Genomic DNA, 19,009 nt, shown 5'->3' with positions numbered 1-19,009 from the left:
GAACTGCCGAACGTGAAAAATTTCAAAGTAGCCAGAATCAAAGAAGAAAAAAAAAAAAAAAAATAACTAACGAAAAAAAACTATGGACCCTGAAACCACAGCCACGTTAAACTTCCTTGGTGGTCAGGATTCATCCTTCTTTATAAGTACACATAGGAAATAAAAGATAATTAACGTATATAAAAGTACATTGTGTTGTGAAACGTCATTATTAACTCTTGATATCCTCTTCTTCCTTTTTCTCCATCCCATCTTCATCAACAACCTTCGATTTATCATCAACTGATGCAGCAACTTCAGCTCGAACGTCGCTCATTTCCGGCGATTGCTCATGTACAGATGCATGCGATGATGATCCATTGACTTCTTTCTCAATGCTCTTCTTATCAAGTATCAATTGTTGTAGCTGCTTTTCAACTTCTAAATCTTCTACGAATTTATTGAAAATACCCAGAATTTTTAAAAATGTTTCGTTGCTTGTTCTTTCCAATCTCAGATAGTGTAAATAAACATTTGAAATTATTGTTAGTATGGATGAAATGGGGATTTTTTGATTTTCCTGTGTTTCACTCGAATTCAGCAATGGTAGTAATCCACCCTCAATTAACTCCTCTACCGATTCCATTTCATCAGTTGGGATTTCGATTTTGTTGATGAGTGTCTGTTGTAGTGTTTCCACTGCAGATTCGCTTATCTGCTTACATGGATTGATGCATTGATGTGCTAAAGCTTGAATAATTGCGAGTATCTCGTTCTTATTCAAATTATTACTATCTTCCAATAAGTGTGACGTCAGTTGAATGGACTTCAATGATAATTCAATTGATTTCCTGTATGGATTCTCCTTATCCACTTTATGTCCACTCTCTGTCAAATTTTTGTATTCCATTTCCCAATGGTTACCAACAGCACCCATTGATGAAATTTCATCCAACAATCCCAGAACCCACATAAAATTCTCATTCGTCAAGATATTTGAGTCTGTTTTGATCGATTCATTTAAATATTCAAAAATGCTATCACTTTGCTCCTTCATCGCCGTCACCTTTCTCAAAAACTTCCAGAAATTCTCATTTCCTAGTAAAAATTCTCTATAAGACTCTGATTCAGTCAAGGAAAATAACCTTTTTAAGAATTCCTTACCTTGGAGAGTTGCAAAAAATTTCTGGGTGAAAATTTCACTCTTCTTTAACAACTCATCGTTTATCAATTTTGATAAATACTCCGTCTGATCCACACATAATGAAATCAGTAAAATTTTGTATGTTAGCATTCTGCGAACAGTCCTTTTCGTGAGACCTTTAGTATGAGACAGTTGGAAAACCTTTTGAAGTATAAACTTTCCTAATTCCCTCTCTTCTTTACAAAACAAAAATAAGGCAATCGTCAACTCAATGATAAATAGAAGTTCTGCCTCAAAATACCTGGAATTATCTTCATCCTTCTCAGTTTTCGCAGATTCCAGTAAAGTCTTTATTAAATCGATGGTAATATTCGATTCATTTCCAAAAACAGAAGCGGCAATATTACTCGATTTTATGCATTCAATCGCCTTTTTTGAGGATTTTATTTCTTCTTCTGTAGGTTCTTCATCTCCTTTCAAGTAAGAAGCAAATGTTGACAAGAGACCCTTGCTTTCTTTGCTCTTATTGATCGAAATTTCAGGGGATGGCCTAGGCAAGTTGTTTAATTTTAATCTTTTCTGCAAATCGGGGAAAATATCAGGAGGTAAAATTAAATCTTCGTACAGGGTTAGGATAATATTCACAATGTTTGACCATAATTTCTTGGAAAAAATCTTGGGATCTTTGTTTCTACGAATGATGCGGAAAAAAACTACTGTGTTCAACTGACCCTTGAATGACCGACCAAATCTAACAGCATCCGTACTAACCGGAATCTCAGTATTGGTGTCTTCGAATGTAATTTGTACCAACGGCATTGGTCCATATTCAAATGCTAGATTTGAAAGTTCATCTTCATCGCTTGAATTTATTAATGTAGTGCCCTTAGCAATAGAATTCAAGATATCATTAAAAAGATCCTTAAAGTCAAAAAATGCCGAGATAAATGAACATTTATCCAAACTTGTTATCATTCTAGTGGAGATATGGTCATCGGATGCAACAACGTAAATGTTAAATAATGTGCTAACAATGCTTGGCCCAATTTGTTTGAATATTGCTCTATCAAAATTCAAAAGCTCTAAGGGCGATAATTTATCCATAACAGATTGTGTATCCTTTTTAATCTCGGTTATCACGGTGGTTGAAGAAATTAAATTATTCCAAGCATCTTCGAACCACTTTTCATTACCATGATGTTCTTCGGGCATAACAATTTCCTTATCTCTGATTGAGCAATAAATCCTATCCAAATACCAGAACGGGAAGTCTTTGTGATTACAACATCCCTTCAAATTACTAGAGTAATCCTCAAATGACATATGTTCCTTCACCTGAGGATTATGAAGATCCGTGTTTAGCATGATAATTGAATAACTTAAAATGAAAACAGAATCAGCATCTGGTTGAACCGTAGCAATGTCATCCTCCGCATTGTCGTTAATCTTTGATGGATCGTAATCTTGATTTTCACAATATGCGGAAGAGAACGCCTCAATAATTCTCTCAATTTGTTGCGATTCACCAGGTAACCTGAATTTGGTCAATAAAATCCTAATAGCCTCGTCAACCCTTAAACCTGAAAAATCAAACAAACGAATATATTCGTTAAGCAAACTTATTTTGTCCGGATTACATAGAAGTAGTCCAATGGTTTTTTTGTTCATACGATTGTTATTTTTGAAAAGAAATTCTGCAATATCCTTATCAGAGTCGGAAGCGATGAATCCCTTTTCTATTAACATCGGAATACCTTTCTTTGGTTTTTTATTAAATGCATCCGTACACTCAATAAACTCTGTTTTACGATCTCTCTTCTTTAAGATTTCCATATCGTTACCTTGTCTGCTAAATTCTTCTTTGTCAATTTCTTTCATGTGATCGAACATATCATCGACTAAGGATACTAATCCTTCAAGACAAATGGGTGGTACACTCTCTGTGGTGGTCAAAGCAGATTCAGGCAAGGCCAGTTTGGTCAAGGCTTTCAAAAAGTTTATAGAAACATCTGCTCTATCCAGATTACAATCAAAATTGATGAAAGTGGAAGTGAAAAATGATGGCGACCTAGTCCACAAGATAGATATTTGCTCGATTAAAAGCTCCTTTATTATTGACGGTTTGTTCTTATTTTCTGAATTCGAACTGTTTGCTGCACCATCATCTAAGAGAATGGAGAATATCTTTGTTAAGGTGAGCTCAATCTGCAATTGTAAATTGTTGCCTAATATAACAACTAGCGTTGTAAACAATTGTAACGTAGCTTGTAGTAGTGACAACTTTGTGGTGTTTTGAATGATAAACAGAACACTTTTGAAAATAGGGTCTGATATTAGCGTGAAAAGGCGCGGATATAGCTGCAATCGATCACCTGATATTTCTAATGCTGTTTGAATTAATTCTAAGCCAAATATTCTCGTGGAGTATGAGTGCTTCAGTTCATTTTCCGGTGCAATTAATGATAGTAGCAAGTTTAAATACTGTCTAGCTACGGGCAATCCATAGTTATCATCAGCATATGCTTGGATCCTGGAATTTGATCTTGTTGTTTTTTGCACAATTTCTAGTTGTTCGACCGCATTTGTGTTCGTTTCTAAAGGAATATGTTCCTCTTCATTACCATCATCATCGCTAATAGCCTCTTCATCATTCATCTCCGAGTCAACGACATGTTCTTGGCTTCCTTCTTCTTTAGATTCTGCATTAGTACCAATTGTGTCAGCTTTCAACACGTCGTTTGTGTAACTTTCATCATTGATGTACACCTGATTGACATTGGTTGGCTCAATAGTTTTTAGTTTCGAGAATATTTTAACGGTTACAGATATCATTGTCGATTGGGCAGCATTCCTAAGGACCTCGCTCCTTCTGTTATTACAAGCTAATGATAGAATAGTTTGTAATACATCGTATATTATGGAGTTTGATAGTAAATCTCCATAAGGCGAATCGACGATTGAACGGAGTAAAAACACTACTTTTAAAAGAACCGAATCATCAGAAAGTTGTTGAGATCCTTCAAATCTGCAGTGAGTTAGAGCGTTTATTGTTGCTCTATATGCGCCAATATAGTTCTTGGATGATTCATTGATAATATTCAAAGTATGGAATTTTTGTAGAGAATCAAGTGCCAGAGAAGTAATGTAGCCAGAAATAGAGCTTGTACTCACAATTAATAGAAATGGCTGCAATATTGTGAGCGAATCTATATTTTCTAAATTTTTCAGTTTATTCAACATGAGTCTTAACTGAATGAAGCCAGATAAAAATGGGTCATTGTGCTTGTTGGTATTCAGATTGTTGAATGTGTGAGCCAAGTAATCATCTTGATTACTAAAGATTTCACTCCCTCCTCCCAGTAGAGCAGCTACCCCAGATTGGGAGGTAAATTTGGAGTATTTCCGCATTGCTGTTGATAAATTAATGCATTCTTTAATTATGATAGTAACGGGATCTACCGTGATGAATCCCTTACTACTCATTCTTTCCCCTCTTTTGTTTCGCTCTAGAAGGCGCCTTCAATACCAAATTATTCAATTTATCGTTCTATAGTATTTCAATAAAGAAAGGACACACGCTAATGTATTTTAATTGATGTTTCAATATCAATATATGTGCCCTTTCGACACCCACTGGAAGGTCCTTGCAATAAACCGCGTAGTATTTTCAAGACGGGTAATGGTAAAATATCAAAATCTTGATCATTCATGAAAGTATACATCTAATATACTTTATTTTCTAGGCTAACATGAACTCCAATGATTTTAATCGCATAAGGCAATTTATACGAGGGGTTTCTACCGTTTTGAATTATCGCTTGTTTCCTTATTCCTGGTCTACACAGAACTCAAAATATAGGTTATGTAAATGATGTCAATACTCAACGAAAATAAAACGATCAGATATTTCCTTTATTTTAGTAAAGAGTACCCCATTAAGTAAATTTGGCGTTCCTGTATTTCATTGGAAAATCCAGAGAACATCTTTTTTTTAGCTTACTCATCTTCATGGGACATCAGTGGGGGATCCAAGATAGACAAATTGGACATTTTTTGTAGCGTATCTGAAAATTACGGCTTATTCACATTCACAGTCTCATCAATTCATCTTTTTCGTCATTTGCACAGAATGGTACTAAAATGATATGATTGATACAAAAGTAATAGTTATGGTGGTTATGTTGACTAATGGGTGTCTGGGTGTATTTGACACAACCTAATGTATTCTTAAAGCGCCACAAATTATTATATTCAAGAATAATACGGAATTAATAGCGGCCAGGTGATGAAACCTATAAAAGTATTATACAAGCACAGTATCCATTAAATGGATAGTTTCCAATACATTCATACAAAATATAACAAAAGCGGAACGGGAGGTGACAGGAACATAAATTCATCACCACACTCTTCGTCTGGCAAAAATATCATTCTTTGTTTTGATGGCACAAGAGAAAATTTTGGACCTCAGCCGTTCACTAATATTCTAAAATTGTATAACCTTCTTGAGAACGGTGATGATTCTAAACAAATATGCTATTATCAACCCGGAATTGGGTCCGCTGGATTTGATGCTGTTGTTGATATGAGAAGACGGTTATCTATTTCATACTTGCAAAACCTGTTGGATTCTATGTTTGCGTTTAGTTTGGATAATCATATATGTTCTGCTTATCTTTTTTTAATGAAGTATTTTGAACCAGGAGATAGAATCTATATGTTTGGTTTTTCTAGGGGAGCTTTTATTGCTCGTGTTCTTGCGGGAATGATCGAGAGAGTTGGACTTTTGAACAGGGGTTTGGAAGAAATGATTAAAATGGCTTGGCAAATCTATGAAAGATGGGAATATGATTTACAGCCTAACAGATTGCAGTACACAAGTACTTTGGCGGAAGAATTCAAGAAAACATTTTCAAGAGATTACGAGGTAAAAATATATTTTCAAGGTCTATTCGATTCTGTAAACTCAGTAGGGATATTAAGAGATAGGCTGTTTCCTTGTACCCAAAGAAGCAATATTGTTGAACATGTTCGTCATTGTGTGTCCTTGGATGAAAGACGTGGAAAATTCAAGCAATTATGTTTCACTCCGATGCCCTACATTCCGAGATTATTTTCATTAACATATTGTACGCATTTAACTGAAAATTGTTCGTCAGCATCAACTTCCAATTCATTAATGCATGATCTTAGTCCTGAGAATCCTTTGATAAAATATACTTTAAAAAGTGGCTCGCATTCTATTGGCAATATTTCTCCATCTATTCCTGATAATCGTAGAAATCAGCTATCAAGTAAAAGTGAAGAAACTACAGAGCTGCTGCTAGACTTGAATTCATTTTTGGGAGGTAACACATGTGCAAGAGATACAGAATGTTCAACAAGAGGTATTGAGGCCTTTTTTCGGCTTCAATCCATTCAAGGCAGCAGTAGCTCAAGTAGAATGACTATGACACCTGATTTGGTTGAAAAATGGTTTCCAGGTGATCATTCTGATATTGGCGGAGGCTGGGCACCCGACTGTGAGACAGAGGAGAACCTGTCGAATCTAACGCTACGATGGATCTTATCAGAGGCCATTAAGTTTGGAGTTAAGTTCAAACCTGGCTCAATACATGAGTACGCTGCCAAACATACTTCGGTAGGATCTCTATTTGCGGACTCTCATAACTATCTTGATTTCAGTTCGCCAAGGAAATGTTCTATGTTGAGCGTAACTGACAATGAGACTGGAGTTGAAAGCGAACAATCCAGTAGAACTAAGAAAATGGAAGATTGTTTAAGACAAATTAAAGAGACCAGATTGAGTTTGAAAGATGAGGAAGAAATTATAAAGGATTCTTTTACTCTTAAATGTGGGCATGCAAGTAAGTTCATGAGATTAGTATGGTGGATATTAGAGATGCTTCCCATTGGAATACGGATGGAAAATAAAGAAGGTAAGTGGCAAAATATTCATGTACCTAATCTTGGACGGTCTCGCTACGTACCAGAATATGTCAGTTTACATTGGTCAGTCTACTGGAGGATTAAGCTTGATCATAAGTATAGACCAAATAATATGCCAGAGTATGTGAGGCAATTGTTTCGAGATTTGGAAGGTATAGATTTGGGGACTAATAAGCTTTTAGATGAATATGACGAGCAAGTCTTTAGTGATGAGACTAATACCAACGAGGAAGTTTCAAGCAATGAGGAGCAACAGGAACTCCGTTTGGGACAAAAAGCAAGTTATTTTGCTACAACCTATAACGCAAGGCTATTTGATAACAAATATGCACAATTAAGAAAGAAATTTGTGGATTGGAACAATAATTCCTGGGCTGACATTCCTGATGATTTAGAAGTGCATTTACAGCAACACAAGTCACTTTAGTACCAAAAATAACTTACTCAGCAGATAAAATATAAATAGTTGACATTCTTAACATTCGTATATAACAATTTTAGTCGTTTTTCGGACAGTCCTATATACTTTATAAAAAATACCAAACCTTTTGATTAAAAAAGTCAATATCCAGAATACAGGCAAACCTTGGAAGTAAAGTAACGAAAAGAAAAGGGAAGATAAATAGATTGTTAATTATAAATACATGCAGATAAATAAAGGAATATCAAATATTATGAATAGAAAAAGAAGATGGTGAGACAAAAAAGTAGTAATAAATAGGTCAAATTCCTCTTTATTTCCCCTTTCTTTTCTTATCCTTTTGTTTTCTCCATACTGTATGAGAATATATATTCTTTAAAAAAAGGAAATCAACAGGGGATACTGCAATAGTGATTTTCGTTTCTTGTTTTGTTTATGATTTTTTTAGCTTGTAGGGTTAATTATTTTCGTTGTAATTTCAAAATTTGTAGATTTGTTTGTATAGTTCCCGCTCATGTCATAACGGATAGAAAATTCAAAATCAAAATAAGAGTGAAACAGATAGACAATAAAGATGTAGTTATCGAAAATGAAAACCAAACTTAACCCACAATGACCTTTTCACCGTCAAATTCATAAGCAGGAATTTCTAAGTTTAAGGGAGCAGGGCCTTTTCTGATTCTACCAGAAATATCATAATGTGAACCGTGACAAGGACAGAACCAACCACCGAAATCACCGGCTTCACCAATTGGAACGCAACCCAAATGAGTACAAATACCCAACATAATCAACCATTGAGGGTCTTTGACTCTGTCAGCATCTGTCTGTGGATCTTTCAAGGCAGACATATCCACACTGTTAGCTTCTTGGATTTCATGAGGAGTTCTGTGTCTAATGAACACAGGCTTACCTTGCCATTTGACGACAACGTTCTTACCCAATGGAATGGCAGCCAGGTTGACTTCTACTTTAGCCATAGCCAAAACATCTGCTGTGGCAGTCATAGATGAAATAAAGGTTTCAACAGTTGATTTGGCACCTGCAGATGACAAAAGGCCCATAGCACCAACCATGAAGTAAGCATAGGAACGGCCTTTATCGGTGTCGTTATTCTCCTTTAAAACATCATCGAAATTTGGAGTCCTGTATGTGGATTTGTTAGCCACCAAAGATTGTGAGATTAGTCTTTTTGAAGTCAAAGACATTGGTTTGAAGCAAGATTTAACAGTTGATCTTATTCCTAACATTGTTCGTCCTGTATTTGATTGTTGTTGCTCCTTCGGTTTCCCTGATAAGTGTTAGTGTAATGTTATTGGTGTATAAAAATATCTTGATTGAGGAGACAATGAACTAGGAAACAAAAGAGTTACAAAACAGAGGTAATATATCACTGAATGTTCAAGAACTAGCCATCATCCTTGTAAGTCTTTTTCCAGTCCTTATAAGGGAGCTTCCGCGTCGCCGCACGTGACCCACGACCGATAAATGGCGCAAAACGCTGATTGGTCCGTTGTCAAGGGCTTAAAAAAATAAAGATGGGTTATGGACCAATCTGATAAAAGCCAAATCAACTCAAAGGGAAGTTTAACGTTGAAGATATAAAAGACGAATGGATAGATGAAATAAACAGGATAATAGAGAGGTCTCGAGTTAAGAGGACCTTGCACTTCAATTTATTAAAATCGACAGGTTCAGGGCTACTAAGGCGTGCTTCATATGGTACAGTATACAATGAGAGGATAGCCGCCCAGGCTATATGAACGTCTTGGTCGGTTCTCTACAGCCATAGGGTTCATGAAATTACTTCAGTATCTTTTGTTGTATTCATACTTGTTGTCATATAGCTACTATGTACTTTCGAGGGATTTATGGATATAAGTCTTTTGATGGCGTCGCCCCTCTCAATGGATAGGCCATTCAATGCACCAAGCAGAGAAAAAATATCTAGAAACTCAGAGGAGGTTCGAGCTGGTATGAATAAGATAGAAATACACGTGCACTCACCCACGATTGTTTCTCGTTTCGATACACGACTTTTTGGTCATCTGTTTTCTGCAATATCTTTTTACAGAGTTTCGGAAATTTAGAGATAGAAAAAATTCAAAAGAAAAAGCTTGTGGTGTTGTTCCTGTCATATGGTACACGCGCTATGATTCTCTTTCTTCTGTCTGCAAGTTCCTTTCAAAGTCTACTCGTTACATTCAATTGCACGCGTTTCTTTAAATCCCTAAAGCGGAAAGAAATACATGATAGAAAATTAGACTTCCTGATCGCAACTTGGCGAAAGGAAAAAGGATAGTATATTGCGTTATACTACTGAAGTTTACGCATTTCATTTACCGGGTTGCTCTCAATTAGAAATGCCAAGAAAGGTTGAAACGGGCGAAAAACAAGTGGCTAACGAATCGCCACTTTTACCTCTGTGCATAACATCCTGCAAATCGAAATATGAGGCTGGAAAACTGATAAATCGTTTCTATCTACAAGGAAACTACTATTTATGCTTCTGTTATGGATTGTATACTGGGGTATTTAATAAATTGACCGCGAAAGTTGAGTTCGCTTTAGATGGACCTTTTATTGTCAACTACACAATTATACCAAAATTCAAGTCCTTTTCACTGACAGACGCAGTTTCCTTCTGTCATCTACTTATGTTCAACGACGGTTCCATCAAAGGTTTTGAATTCAAAAACAACAAATTCGAGATCATTTTCAATTCTAATATGACACCGAAACTGGATACCATTTCTTCATTAGCTTCAAGCTGGTTGAATGCTTCTCTGGATGGTATTTTATACACCTGCAATAACAACATATTATATGATAGTAGTTTGCACACGTTTGGTGCAAATATTTACTCCTTTGATTTCAGAAACAGGTCAATTGAAACATTTTATGCTGCCGATGGTCAAGTAATTATTTCCTTTGGTTTCGTCAGCAGAGAGAATTTGACCGGTGATATTACATACACAGACAAGTCAGATGTTTATCTCGTTTGTTTACTCAAAAGCGAGTACAGTGATAACCTGCTTTTAGAGGAATATCATCGTGTTGAAGGTCATGAAAATGAAAACACTGGTTTTAGTGGGTACCGCAAATGCAATCTTTTACGAACATCAGATAATGAATTTTGCCACATGAAAATAATTTGTGGCGATACCATCATAGTGTTGACCAATACTTATACTCAGATAGTAAAGCTAGAGGAAGGGGGACTGGAGATGGCGGCTTTCTTTGAAAATAAAGGTCTTCCAAGAGAAGACAATTACCGATTTTTAAAAGACTCTTATAATATCATATATGAAAAATCAAACATTCTCCTAACGATTTTTGACGTATATGGCAACAAGTATACTGCTAAAATACATACAAGGTTATTAAAAGAAAGGCATGTCCAGAAAGATCTGCAATGGTCAAAAAAAAGAGTATTCAGGCTTCCTAAACACGATCTGTGTGATACAGTTTTGCAGCTTCCAGGTGAAAGATATATAGTGCTCACAAGAATAAATGGAATACATTTTATATCAAACGATTGTCAAGGTTCTAAAGTAAGTAAGGTAAAGGGAGGTCCAGTTTATACGAACAAAATTTACCTTGCATCACAAGTTATTAGGAACAAGGGCACAGATATAGACTCATTGCTTTTGGGCGGAAGTTTTAATTCGAAAAGAGGATTTTTAGAGAAGAAATTTTTGGTATACGACAAAGATCTTTTGAAGCCAACTACTTCCATCAAGGTACCACTAGAGAATGTAACTGATTTCTGGATTACAGATTTAATGGTTGGTAATAGTGACGACTTTACATATGAATCAGGAGGATCAATTTATAGAAATAGAACATTGTTGACAAGTGAATTTTATGATGACGGTATACTTGTTACCAGGACGGGAAAAATTCTGAAAGACGGGGCTGACGATTCTACCGGAGAAATCAGACAGATTTATGTGTCACAATCGGATTTCAACTCTTCTATTATGCTCTGCTATCCTATAAAGAACTCTAGGGTGAGAATTTCAACACTTGAGCCAAAATCTAATTCTTTACGTAAACTAAAGGATGTCTTTATTAAAGAACTTGATTCTAAGGGAAGTATCATTACCTGTTGCTCAGATGGTATCAAAAAAATCCATTTTGCCGTATACTCAGAAGGAAGGATTTCTGTATGGGATACAAGCCCAAATGAAATGGCTACATCTCATATAGACCATTCTTTTATAGCCTATGATCTATTGATAAAGGAATATTGGTTTAGTAAGTATCATGACGACGACTCAGTATACGTTATCGCCTCATCATATATTGGTTGTGTGAGAGTTTACAAATCAGAGTCAAATTTTTTGAAAGTGGTATTGGAGATTCATTCGTCAAACAATCAGAAATTGGAAATCCTAGATACAATTCCTGGCTTGCCTTTTGTTTTTCTATATAATGAAAAAGAAACCATTTTGTTAAATCTGCATAACATATCCTATGGTAACATAAAGCTAGACTTAGTTCCAAGACGAATGAGAATACGTCCTGGGAAAGTATTTTTCTCTCTTTGTGTTCTGGATGATGAATCACGAATAAATGTCTTTGACTTTGGTACCATGTTTGAACATGAGGGCTTTACTAAGCACATAGTTTCATTAAAACCGCGATTAGATAATTATATGCTGGACCTCCCTAGCGTACCCGTACAGCTCTATACAATTGCAAATAACTCCAACCAGGCCATAGCGTGCCTTGTCGATACCGATACGGGTCAATATGAGTTAATGCTATTCGACTACCTTTTGATGAAAGCAATTTCGGCATTTAGTTTTTCCAATATTAAGTATTCACATGCGATTATGAAACCATTGTGGTCAGAAAATGATTTTGTTTACTCATCACTAAGCCCCGCTTACGGTAATAAGTTTATTTTGTGTTTGGGAATTGATGATAAACGTACAAAATTCTGGTTGTTTGAAATCAAAGGTAACAAGATTATCCAGTTATATGCGAATCATCTTGATGATTGTATATATTCGGTTTTTTTTTATTATGAATGCGACACCATTTTATTTTCTGGTAATAATGGCACAGCAACATACAAAATAGACTTACTCAAAGACGGTTCCGAAATGTTCGAAGCTAATTCTTTCCCGGCACTCGAGTCAATTAATCGTATATGGCTTCCAGCATATATGAATGGCGATTGTTTGGTTCGATTTGAAACATTGAGAGGTCTGGTGAGGACCCACCTTCCAATTAGAACATCCATAGAGTATCCATCAGACCTTTCGGAAGATGCTCACTTGAGATTTACTGACTTTGGAAGTATTACACAAGTAGCGACTAAAAAGATTGTCAAGGGGCCGATAGAACGTGATAATGATTATTTTGTAAATAAAAAGAACTGCTCAGTGGTCCGGTTGTCAAGACTTTCTCGCACTGAGTTGAAGTATTCAAGTAGATCGTATGTTGCCACTGTTGGCGCAGATAATACACTGGCAATATATGAAGATTCTGATAGAGTATTAGTCGATGAAGACGGGTTAGCTGTGCCATACCTTAAAATTCGATTACCTGACAGGGTAATCTCATTGACGTCTATTCCGGATGGATTTCACAATCTTCAGATATGTTCATGTTTCGACAATGAAAGGTTGGAAGGCATCATACCCTTATTTATGCTTTGTGGTACGAACGGTCAAATTTATATTGTATCGGAAATCGTCGGTGAATTGTGGATGAGAAAATTGCAAAATCACAAGAGATTCAGACTGGAAGAGGAAAGAACTGCTTTAGAATCTGAAACGAATATGCAAAATACCACCAGAGACTGTTCCATGAGTATGGAAATTGGGATAAATGAAAGTGGGTTTGATGAACTTGCTAGAAATTCGAAGAGAAGGCATATTGATCATTTAGCATATAATACGATAGATTTCTTTGATCCCGTAAAACTAAAGAGGTGATAGCACATGTCTCATTTGATAAAAAAAGTCACATAGAGATATCTCGATATAAATCTCTTGATTTGCTTTCTGATTACGTATATTAATATATTCGCGCAGGCATCCAGGGAGGATGCTTCAACGAATACACATCAGCTATTCTACAGCTCAAAAAATATTAGTACTGAGAAATGCAACACCAATAAAAAAGCAAAAAACTTTTCTTTATAATATTTGGATAATACACAAAATTATGTCGATAGATATAACTCGATCTACTTAAATTAACAAAGTTTCAATCTTGTCCTTAACAGCGTAGATTTGAGTCTTGATAGCAGAAGCATCATTAGTGGTAATAGAAGCAGCAATAACTGGCCTAGAAACACCACAAGCTCTACCTAAAGCAACTCTGGATGGAACAAAGACGTATGGGACGTTCTTGTCTTCACATAGTAATGGCAAATGCAATAAGATTTCAATAGGTTCACAGTCAGCAGCCATGATGATAAATTCGGAAATACCACGGTTCAAAGTTTTGGTAGCTTCGTTGGCACCCTTCTTAAGTTGTCTCAAGTTAGCAGCTTGTTGGACAACATCCAAAATTTGTTGGGTTAATGCAGCATCAGCTAATGGGAAAGCCTTTGGGTTTGGAGCAGACATTTCAAAGTAGTATATTTATTTATGATATAAAATGTGGTTTATTCAAGTTCCTTGCAATAATCAGTATAGTCCTGGTATAGAAAGCTCGCTCGAATGGTGATTTGAAGTTAAATTTGAAGAAGGAAATCTAAAATCTCAGTGTAACTTTTGCTAACAACTAAATCATTGACTCTAAAGCGAAAAAAATTTTTTAACTCATCTCATTTTCGCATTCAAAAAAAAAATTCTGAAAAAAGCAAATTGAATAAGGAAAAAATTTTCTATATAGTAATTTTGTTACCCGGATATAATACCGATAAGAAAAAGAAACAACACAATGGTTACGCTTTTAACAATAGAAGTCGATAAGGTCAGGTTTGTACTAAGAGTGAAAGCACATTAGGCTCATCCTTTCTGTCGTGTAGCTTGAGAAACACGTCGTACTGTTTGTTGCTCCTTGATATTCAAATTTTCTATTCTATACACATTAAAAATTAAGATATACATATTTAGCGTGTAAAACTCTTTAAACAATAATAATGGTACTAATAAAAAGGAAGCTTGAAAATGAGGTAGGTAGGATGTGAAGTAGAAATAGAGGTCAAAAACAAACCTTAAGATGAAACCTTTTTGCAGTTTCTCAAAAAAAAGTTTTACACTCTATTTCTGCTTTAAAATTCAAAAGTTGCCTTAACAGACAACATCTTGAGTAGCTCTGGAGTTCAACAACAAAGCAACAATCAAACCGTATAGACCTAAAACTTCAGCAAAAATCAAAATCAAAATCATACCAACGAATAATCTTGGTTGTTGAGAAGAACCTCTAACACCTGCATCACCGACGATACCAATGGCAAAACCAGCAGCCAGACCACTTAAACCGACTGATAGACCGGCACCCAATTGGATGAAACCAGTGTACAAAGCTTGCTTTTGACCCAATGAATAACAAACCAAAACGGAAACAACCAGACCGTAAATGGCAATGATACCAGCCATAATAACAGGAACAATGTTCTTGAATAACAGATCTGGTCTCAACACACAGGTGGCACAGATACCGACACCAGATTTAGCAGTACCATAAGCAGCACCTAATGAGGTGAAGATAATTGCAGAGGCACAACCAATGGCACCAAAGAAAGGGGCATAGACAGGACACAATTCAGTCATTATATGTATATGTTTGTTTTGTTATTCTAATTGATTAGTCTTTTTGAGAAAAGCAATAAACACGATCTTCTCTTTTCCTTTGAGAAGTTTTTAATGACAAGTTTTTAATCAGAACGAGTGTACAATTGTACAACACTATCAAGGGTCAGTCAATCACTTAACCACTTTTTTTTTTAAAAAAAAAAAAAAAAATTGCGTTTCTTTTCCGGGTAATATCTTTTTATACGATCACATTTGCTAATAAGTAAACAAAAGCGTAGGCCGCTTGCTTTCTTCGCTAGAAAGCAGCCCAAGTCCTTCAACTACTGTGAAGGAACATGCTGATGCTGAAGCAGTACGTCTATACCTCCAAAGAGGTAACTTTCATAAAAGTTATCAAAAAATTAGCGCCGCTCGGTTTCGATCCGAGGACATCAGGGTTATGAGCCCTGCGCGCTTCCACTGCGCCACGGCGCTAAACTAGCTTGAACATTCTGGACTGAAAAGTCCTTTGATACAAGGATTTCTTTATAATGAATTATCAATTCAAGTCACAGAATGTTAAATATCATGTACTTGGAAGATCTAGGCTAAAATAACTGTTATCCTGGGTTTAACAGTATCTGCCGCTATATCACAGTTCGATTTCACCATAGACTATACCGATATTGCATAAAAAAAAGCCTTGGTATGATCTCTACGTTGACGATATTGCGGACAGCCAATGGTAATTAACAATGAATCCGCATAGCTATACCCTGTCCCTGTGACGAGCGATGAGTGATATGCCGCGTTAAAGAAGAAAAGAAATGTGTGTCCGTGTTATTGTCTCCAGCATATATGGGAGGCATTACTTCGACACTCTTAAATGTGCCAATTAGAAAAATACCACTATTGCGTAGACGTGGCGATTAACCTAATCAGTGGACAGGCGTTGTATGCCGTCCATTTTCTGTAATGTCCTCTTAGAGTCGTGTTAATTTTTAGAACTATAATATTTATCAAAGACAGTGATGGATGATAGCCGAAAGGCAACAAACAATTCTGAACAAAGCTATCAATGATTATTTTCCATTTGTAAGCTGCCGTCCATTATTCTCTCACATCAGCAATTCAAGGCTTTTAATGTGCCCTTTTTCTTCTTTCAATTAATATGACGTAGACTATCCCACCCTGGCTAATTGTACGTCGTGCTAGTTGTGTTCATAAGTTTTTGCAACTTTTATTGCATTAGCGACGGAAATAAAAAAAGTCTATTTCCGGTATTGTCTTTGTCCGATGATAGAAATATTCAAAGATAAATTGAAGATGTAATCATGGCTGCTTTGCCATTAACCAGAAACTATTTGGACTGTTGAATACTTAAAAGTTGGAAGAGATTGCGAGTTTGCTGACAACGAGCTCCCTGGGTTTGGTCTTTTTAGCTACTGAAAAACTACGACAAAAATGCCTCGTCTCTTGGCAACGCAGTCTCACGTTGTGCACGGGTATGTAGGAAATAAAGCTGCAACGTTTCCCTTGCAATGTCTAGGCTGGGACGTGGATTGCTGTAACAGTGTCCAGTTTTCCAACCATACGGGATATGGTTTAGATAAGGTGTTTGGAACAGTTACGAATGAAGCAGATTTAAAGGAACTCTTATCAGGCCTTTTCGACAATTTTCCTCGAGACTATCAAGCTTTACTTTCAGGTTACTTGCCCAATAAGAGTTCTGTTCGATGTATGGGAACATACTACGCTAAGTTTAAAGAGGAAAACCCTGAGATCATATGGCTTATGGATCCTGTTATGGGAGACGAAGGACAGTTATATGTTAGTGAAGATGTAATACCAGAATACAGGAAGCTGGCCTTGTCTCCAAGACAACTGGTTGACATAATAACTCCAAATCAATTTGAGTTGGAGATACTGTATGGCGAGAGAATCAAGACCAAAGAACATTTGAAGAAGGCGTTAGAGAAATTACATCGCACTATTCCAGTGATCATTGTCACGTCCTGTGATTGTAAGATGTTTGACGATCAAGAGTTCATATATTGCGTGGCCTCAATGAAGGGTAAAAGGCCCATCGTTTATAGAGTGCCATTCATTGATTCGTATTTCACTGGCGTCGGCGATTTGTTTTCTGCCTTGTTGTTGGATCGAGTGTACGAAATCTTATCAAACCCAACAACGACATTGAGATTTGAAGACCAGGTCAATAATGTCTTAAATGTTATTCAAAAGGTCTTGAAAATCACTAGAAGTTATACTTCAGGAAAGATAAAAGCCAAAATGGGCTCCGCCTTGGAGATGAAAGAAATGGAATTGCGAATTGTTGAATCAAGAGATAAATACGAAACAATCAGTAGTAGTGTCCATCAAGCGAATTATATTTACGCTAGGTTGTGACAAGAACTTTATAGAGTCGGATTTTCACTGAAATAAAGTTATATAGATGTTTGTAAGATAGTGAATTTTTTTTTTACGTTGCATGGTTCCATTGCATGAAATTTTCTTTGGTTTAGGTTGATACATTCATCCTGCGCCTTTTTACCAACAAAGCACTCCAGAAAAGTGAAAAAGTAGCGTTATAAATATACGTCTTAAGTATTTTATTGTGACTGTAAGCAATACTTGTGGCATAATAAACAAAACTTTTTTGTTTATTACTTTCTTTTTTATTCGTGCAGGATTGTCACCATATTTGTAGAACTGATGGGAGAGCTTCATCAAGGACATTTGAAGTTTTTCAATCTTAGTACTCAAATCCTCATGATTAACTTCATCCCCAGCCTCAACTCGGAAAATTAATTCTCTTAGAGATGATATTTGATCTTTGAGTACTTGAAATATAGTCTTATCCAACTTTCCTTCTAATACCTTAATGAAATTTTCTGTATCATTAACCAGCTGGTCAGCTTTATTACCAGTTTGGATAGCACTCCTTCTAGCTTCATCCTGGCCCTTGTGTGTTTCTGCCTCACTAACTATTCGTTCAATATCTGTCTCTGGGCGCTATTAAAGTATGCAGGAACGGCAACAACAGCATTTTTGATGTTCTTACTCAAATAAGCATCAGCATTTTTCTTTAATTTATTTAAAATGAAACTTGCTATTTTGGCGGGTGAATATTTTTGACCTCTAACTTCTACCCACGCATCTCCATTGGAGTTCTTGATAATTTTGAAAGTGACTTCATCAATATATCTTTGAACTTCAACGTCCTCGAAACGGCGACCAATTAACCGCTTGGAGGCAAATACAGTGTATTCTGGGTTTATAACGGATTGATGTTTGGCTAGTGTACCAACCAAACATTTGCTATCTTTAGTGAATGCCACCACAGAGAAAGTAGTTCTTGAACCTCCCGCGTTTTCGATAATCTTTGGTACGTTACCTTCCATAATAGCCACCGCAGAGTTGGTGGTACCCAAACCAATACCAATAACTGCACCGTGAAGCTTAGTTGATTTTAAACGGGTCAGACTAGAGAGTGGGTTGTGTGTTCCGAGTGCCCTCCATGCCATCGGCATGTTAGCTAAATTCTTTAAAATTATTAATAATGTTCACTGGAATTGCTGTAAAAACTCAAATAAAAAATTAATCGTGCAGTTACTTATTACCAGCTTTGAAGTTCGTTATTGTTAACTTAACGATCTTTTTTGGAGTTCAACATAGTTTGTTCTATTTTTAATGTTCCACATCTGACCCTTTAAAGGGTACCATTCAGCGTACCAATTCTCATGTGGAAACTGAAGCGAAAAAGTAAGGTCTTCTCAAGCTGCATTGGGACTGATAGATTTATTGGGTCAA

The 19,009-nt window shown here is 36.2% G+C and overlaps 8 protein-coding genes and 1 non-coding gene across 9 annotated transcripts; 3 read left to right on the top strand and 6 right to left on the bottom strand.

Annotated features, from left to right (window-relative positions):
• Positions 1 to 211: 211 nt before the first annotated feature.
• On the bottom strand, positions 212 to 4,606 carry GEA2 (Arf family guanine nucleotide exchange factor GEA2; the record flags this gene model as incomplete). Its single annotated transcript, XM_056221804.1, has 1 exon — positions 212 to 4,606. One exon carries the CDS (start codon positions 4,604 to 4,606, stop codon positions 212 to 214), a length of 4,395 nt encoding a protein of 1,464 aa, XP_056081559.1.
• Positions 4,607 to 5,450: 844 nt separating this feature from the next.
• On the top strand, positions 5,451 to 7,499 carry SMKI05G0530 (uncharacterized protein; the record flags this gene model as incomplete). Its single annotated transcript, XM_056221803.1, has 1 exon — positions 5,451 to 7,499. The coding sequence occupies one exon, from the start codon at positions 5,451 to 5,453 to the stop codon at positions 7,497 to 7,499; it is 2,049 nt and encodes a 682-aa protein (XP_056081558.1).
• A 596-nt stretch (positions 7,500 to 8,095) lies between these two features.
• On the bottom strand, positions 8,096 to 8,743 carry RIP1 (ubiquinol--cytochrome-c reductase catalytic subunit RIP1; the record flags this gene model as incomplete). The annotated part of the gene is made up of 1 exon (XM_056221802.1): positions 8,096 to 8,743. The coding sequence occupies one exon, from the start codon at positions 8,741 to 8,743 to the stop codon at positions 8,096 to 8,098; it is 648 nt and encodes a 215-aa protein (XP_056081557.1).
• A 1,113-nt stretch (positions 8,744 to 9,856) lies between these two features.
• On the top strand, positions 9,857 to 13,444 carry SMKI05G0510 (uncharacterized protein; the record flags this gene model as incomplete). Its single annotated transcript, XM_056221801.1, has 1 exon — positions 9,857 to 13,444. One exon carries the CDS (start codon positions 9,857 to 9,859, stop codon positions 13,442 to 13,444), a length of 3,588 nt encoding a protein of 1,195 aa, XP_056081556.1.
• Positions 13,445 to 13,702: 258 nt separating this feature from the next.
• On the bottom strand, positions 13,703 to 14,083 carry SNU13 (RNA binding protein SNU13; the record flags this gene model as incomplete). The annotated part of the gene is made up of 1 exon (XM_056221800.1): positions 13,703 to 14,083. The coding sequence occupies one exon, from the start codon at positions 14,081 to 14,083 to the stop codon at positions 13,703 to 13,705; it is 381 nt and encodes a 126-aa protein (XP_056081555.1).
• A 669-nt stretch (positions 14,084 to 14,752) lies between these two features.
• Positions 14,753 to 15,235, bottom strand: VMA3 (H(+)-transporting V0 sector ATPase subunit c; the record flags this gene model as incomplete). Its single annotated transcript, XM_056221799.1, has 1 exon — positions 14,753 to 15,235. One exon carries the CDS (start codon positions 15,233 to 15,235, stop codon positions 14,753 to 14,755), a length of 483 nt encoding a protein of 160 aa, XP_056081554.1.
• Positions 15,236 to 15,619: 384 nt separating this feature from the next.
• Positions 15,620 to 15,691, bottom strand: Smki_5.trna3. Its single transcript has one exon. It is a non-coding gene; the product is annotated as a tRNA-Met (tRNA).
• A 969-nt stretch (positions 15,692 to 16,660) lies between these two features.
• BUD16 (putative pyridoxal kinase BUD16) lies at positions 16,661 to 17,605 on the top strand (the record flags this gene model as incomplete). Its single annotated transcript, XM_056221798.1, has 1 exon — positions 16,661 to 17,605. The coding sequence occupies one exon, from the start codon at positions 16,661 to 16,663 to the stop codon at positions 17,603 to 17,605; it is 945 nt and encodes a 314-aa protein (XP_056081553.1).
• A 578-nt stretch (positions 17,606 to 18,183) lies between these two features.
• On the bottom strand, positions 18,184 to 18,729 carry ECM10 (Hsp70 family ATPase ECM10; the record flags this gene model as incomplete). The annotated part of the gene is made up of 1 exon (XM_056221796.1): positions 18,184 to 18,729. One exon carries the CDS (start codon positions 18,727 to 18,729, stop codon positions 18,184 to 18,186), a length of 546 nt encoding a protein of 181 aa, XP_056081552.1.
• Between the last annotated feature and the right edge of the window lie 280 nt (positions 18,730 to 19,009).

The sequence above is a fragment of the Saccharomyces mikatae genome (genome assembly GCF_947241705.1).
Source record: "Saccharomyces mikatae IFO 1815 strain IFO1815 genome assembly, chromosome: 5".
NCBI lineage: Eukaryota > Fungi > Ascomycota > Saccharomycetes > Saccharomycetales > Saccharomycetaceae > Saccharomyces > Saccharomyces mikatae.
Note: the sequence above shows the minus strand (reverse complement) of the source record. Positions and strands in the feature narration are given on the sequence as shown.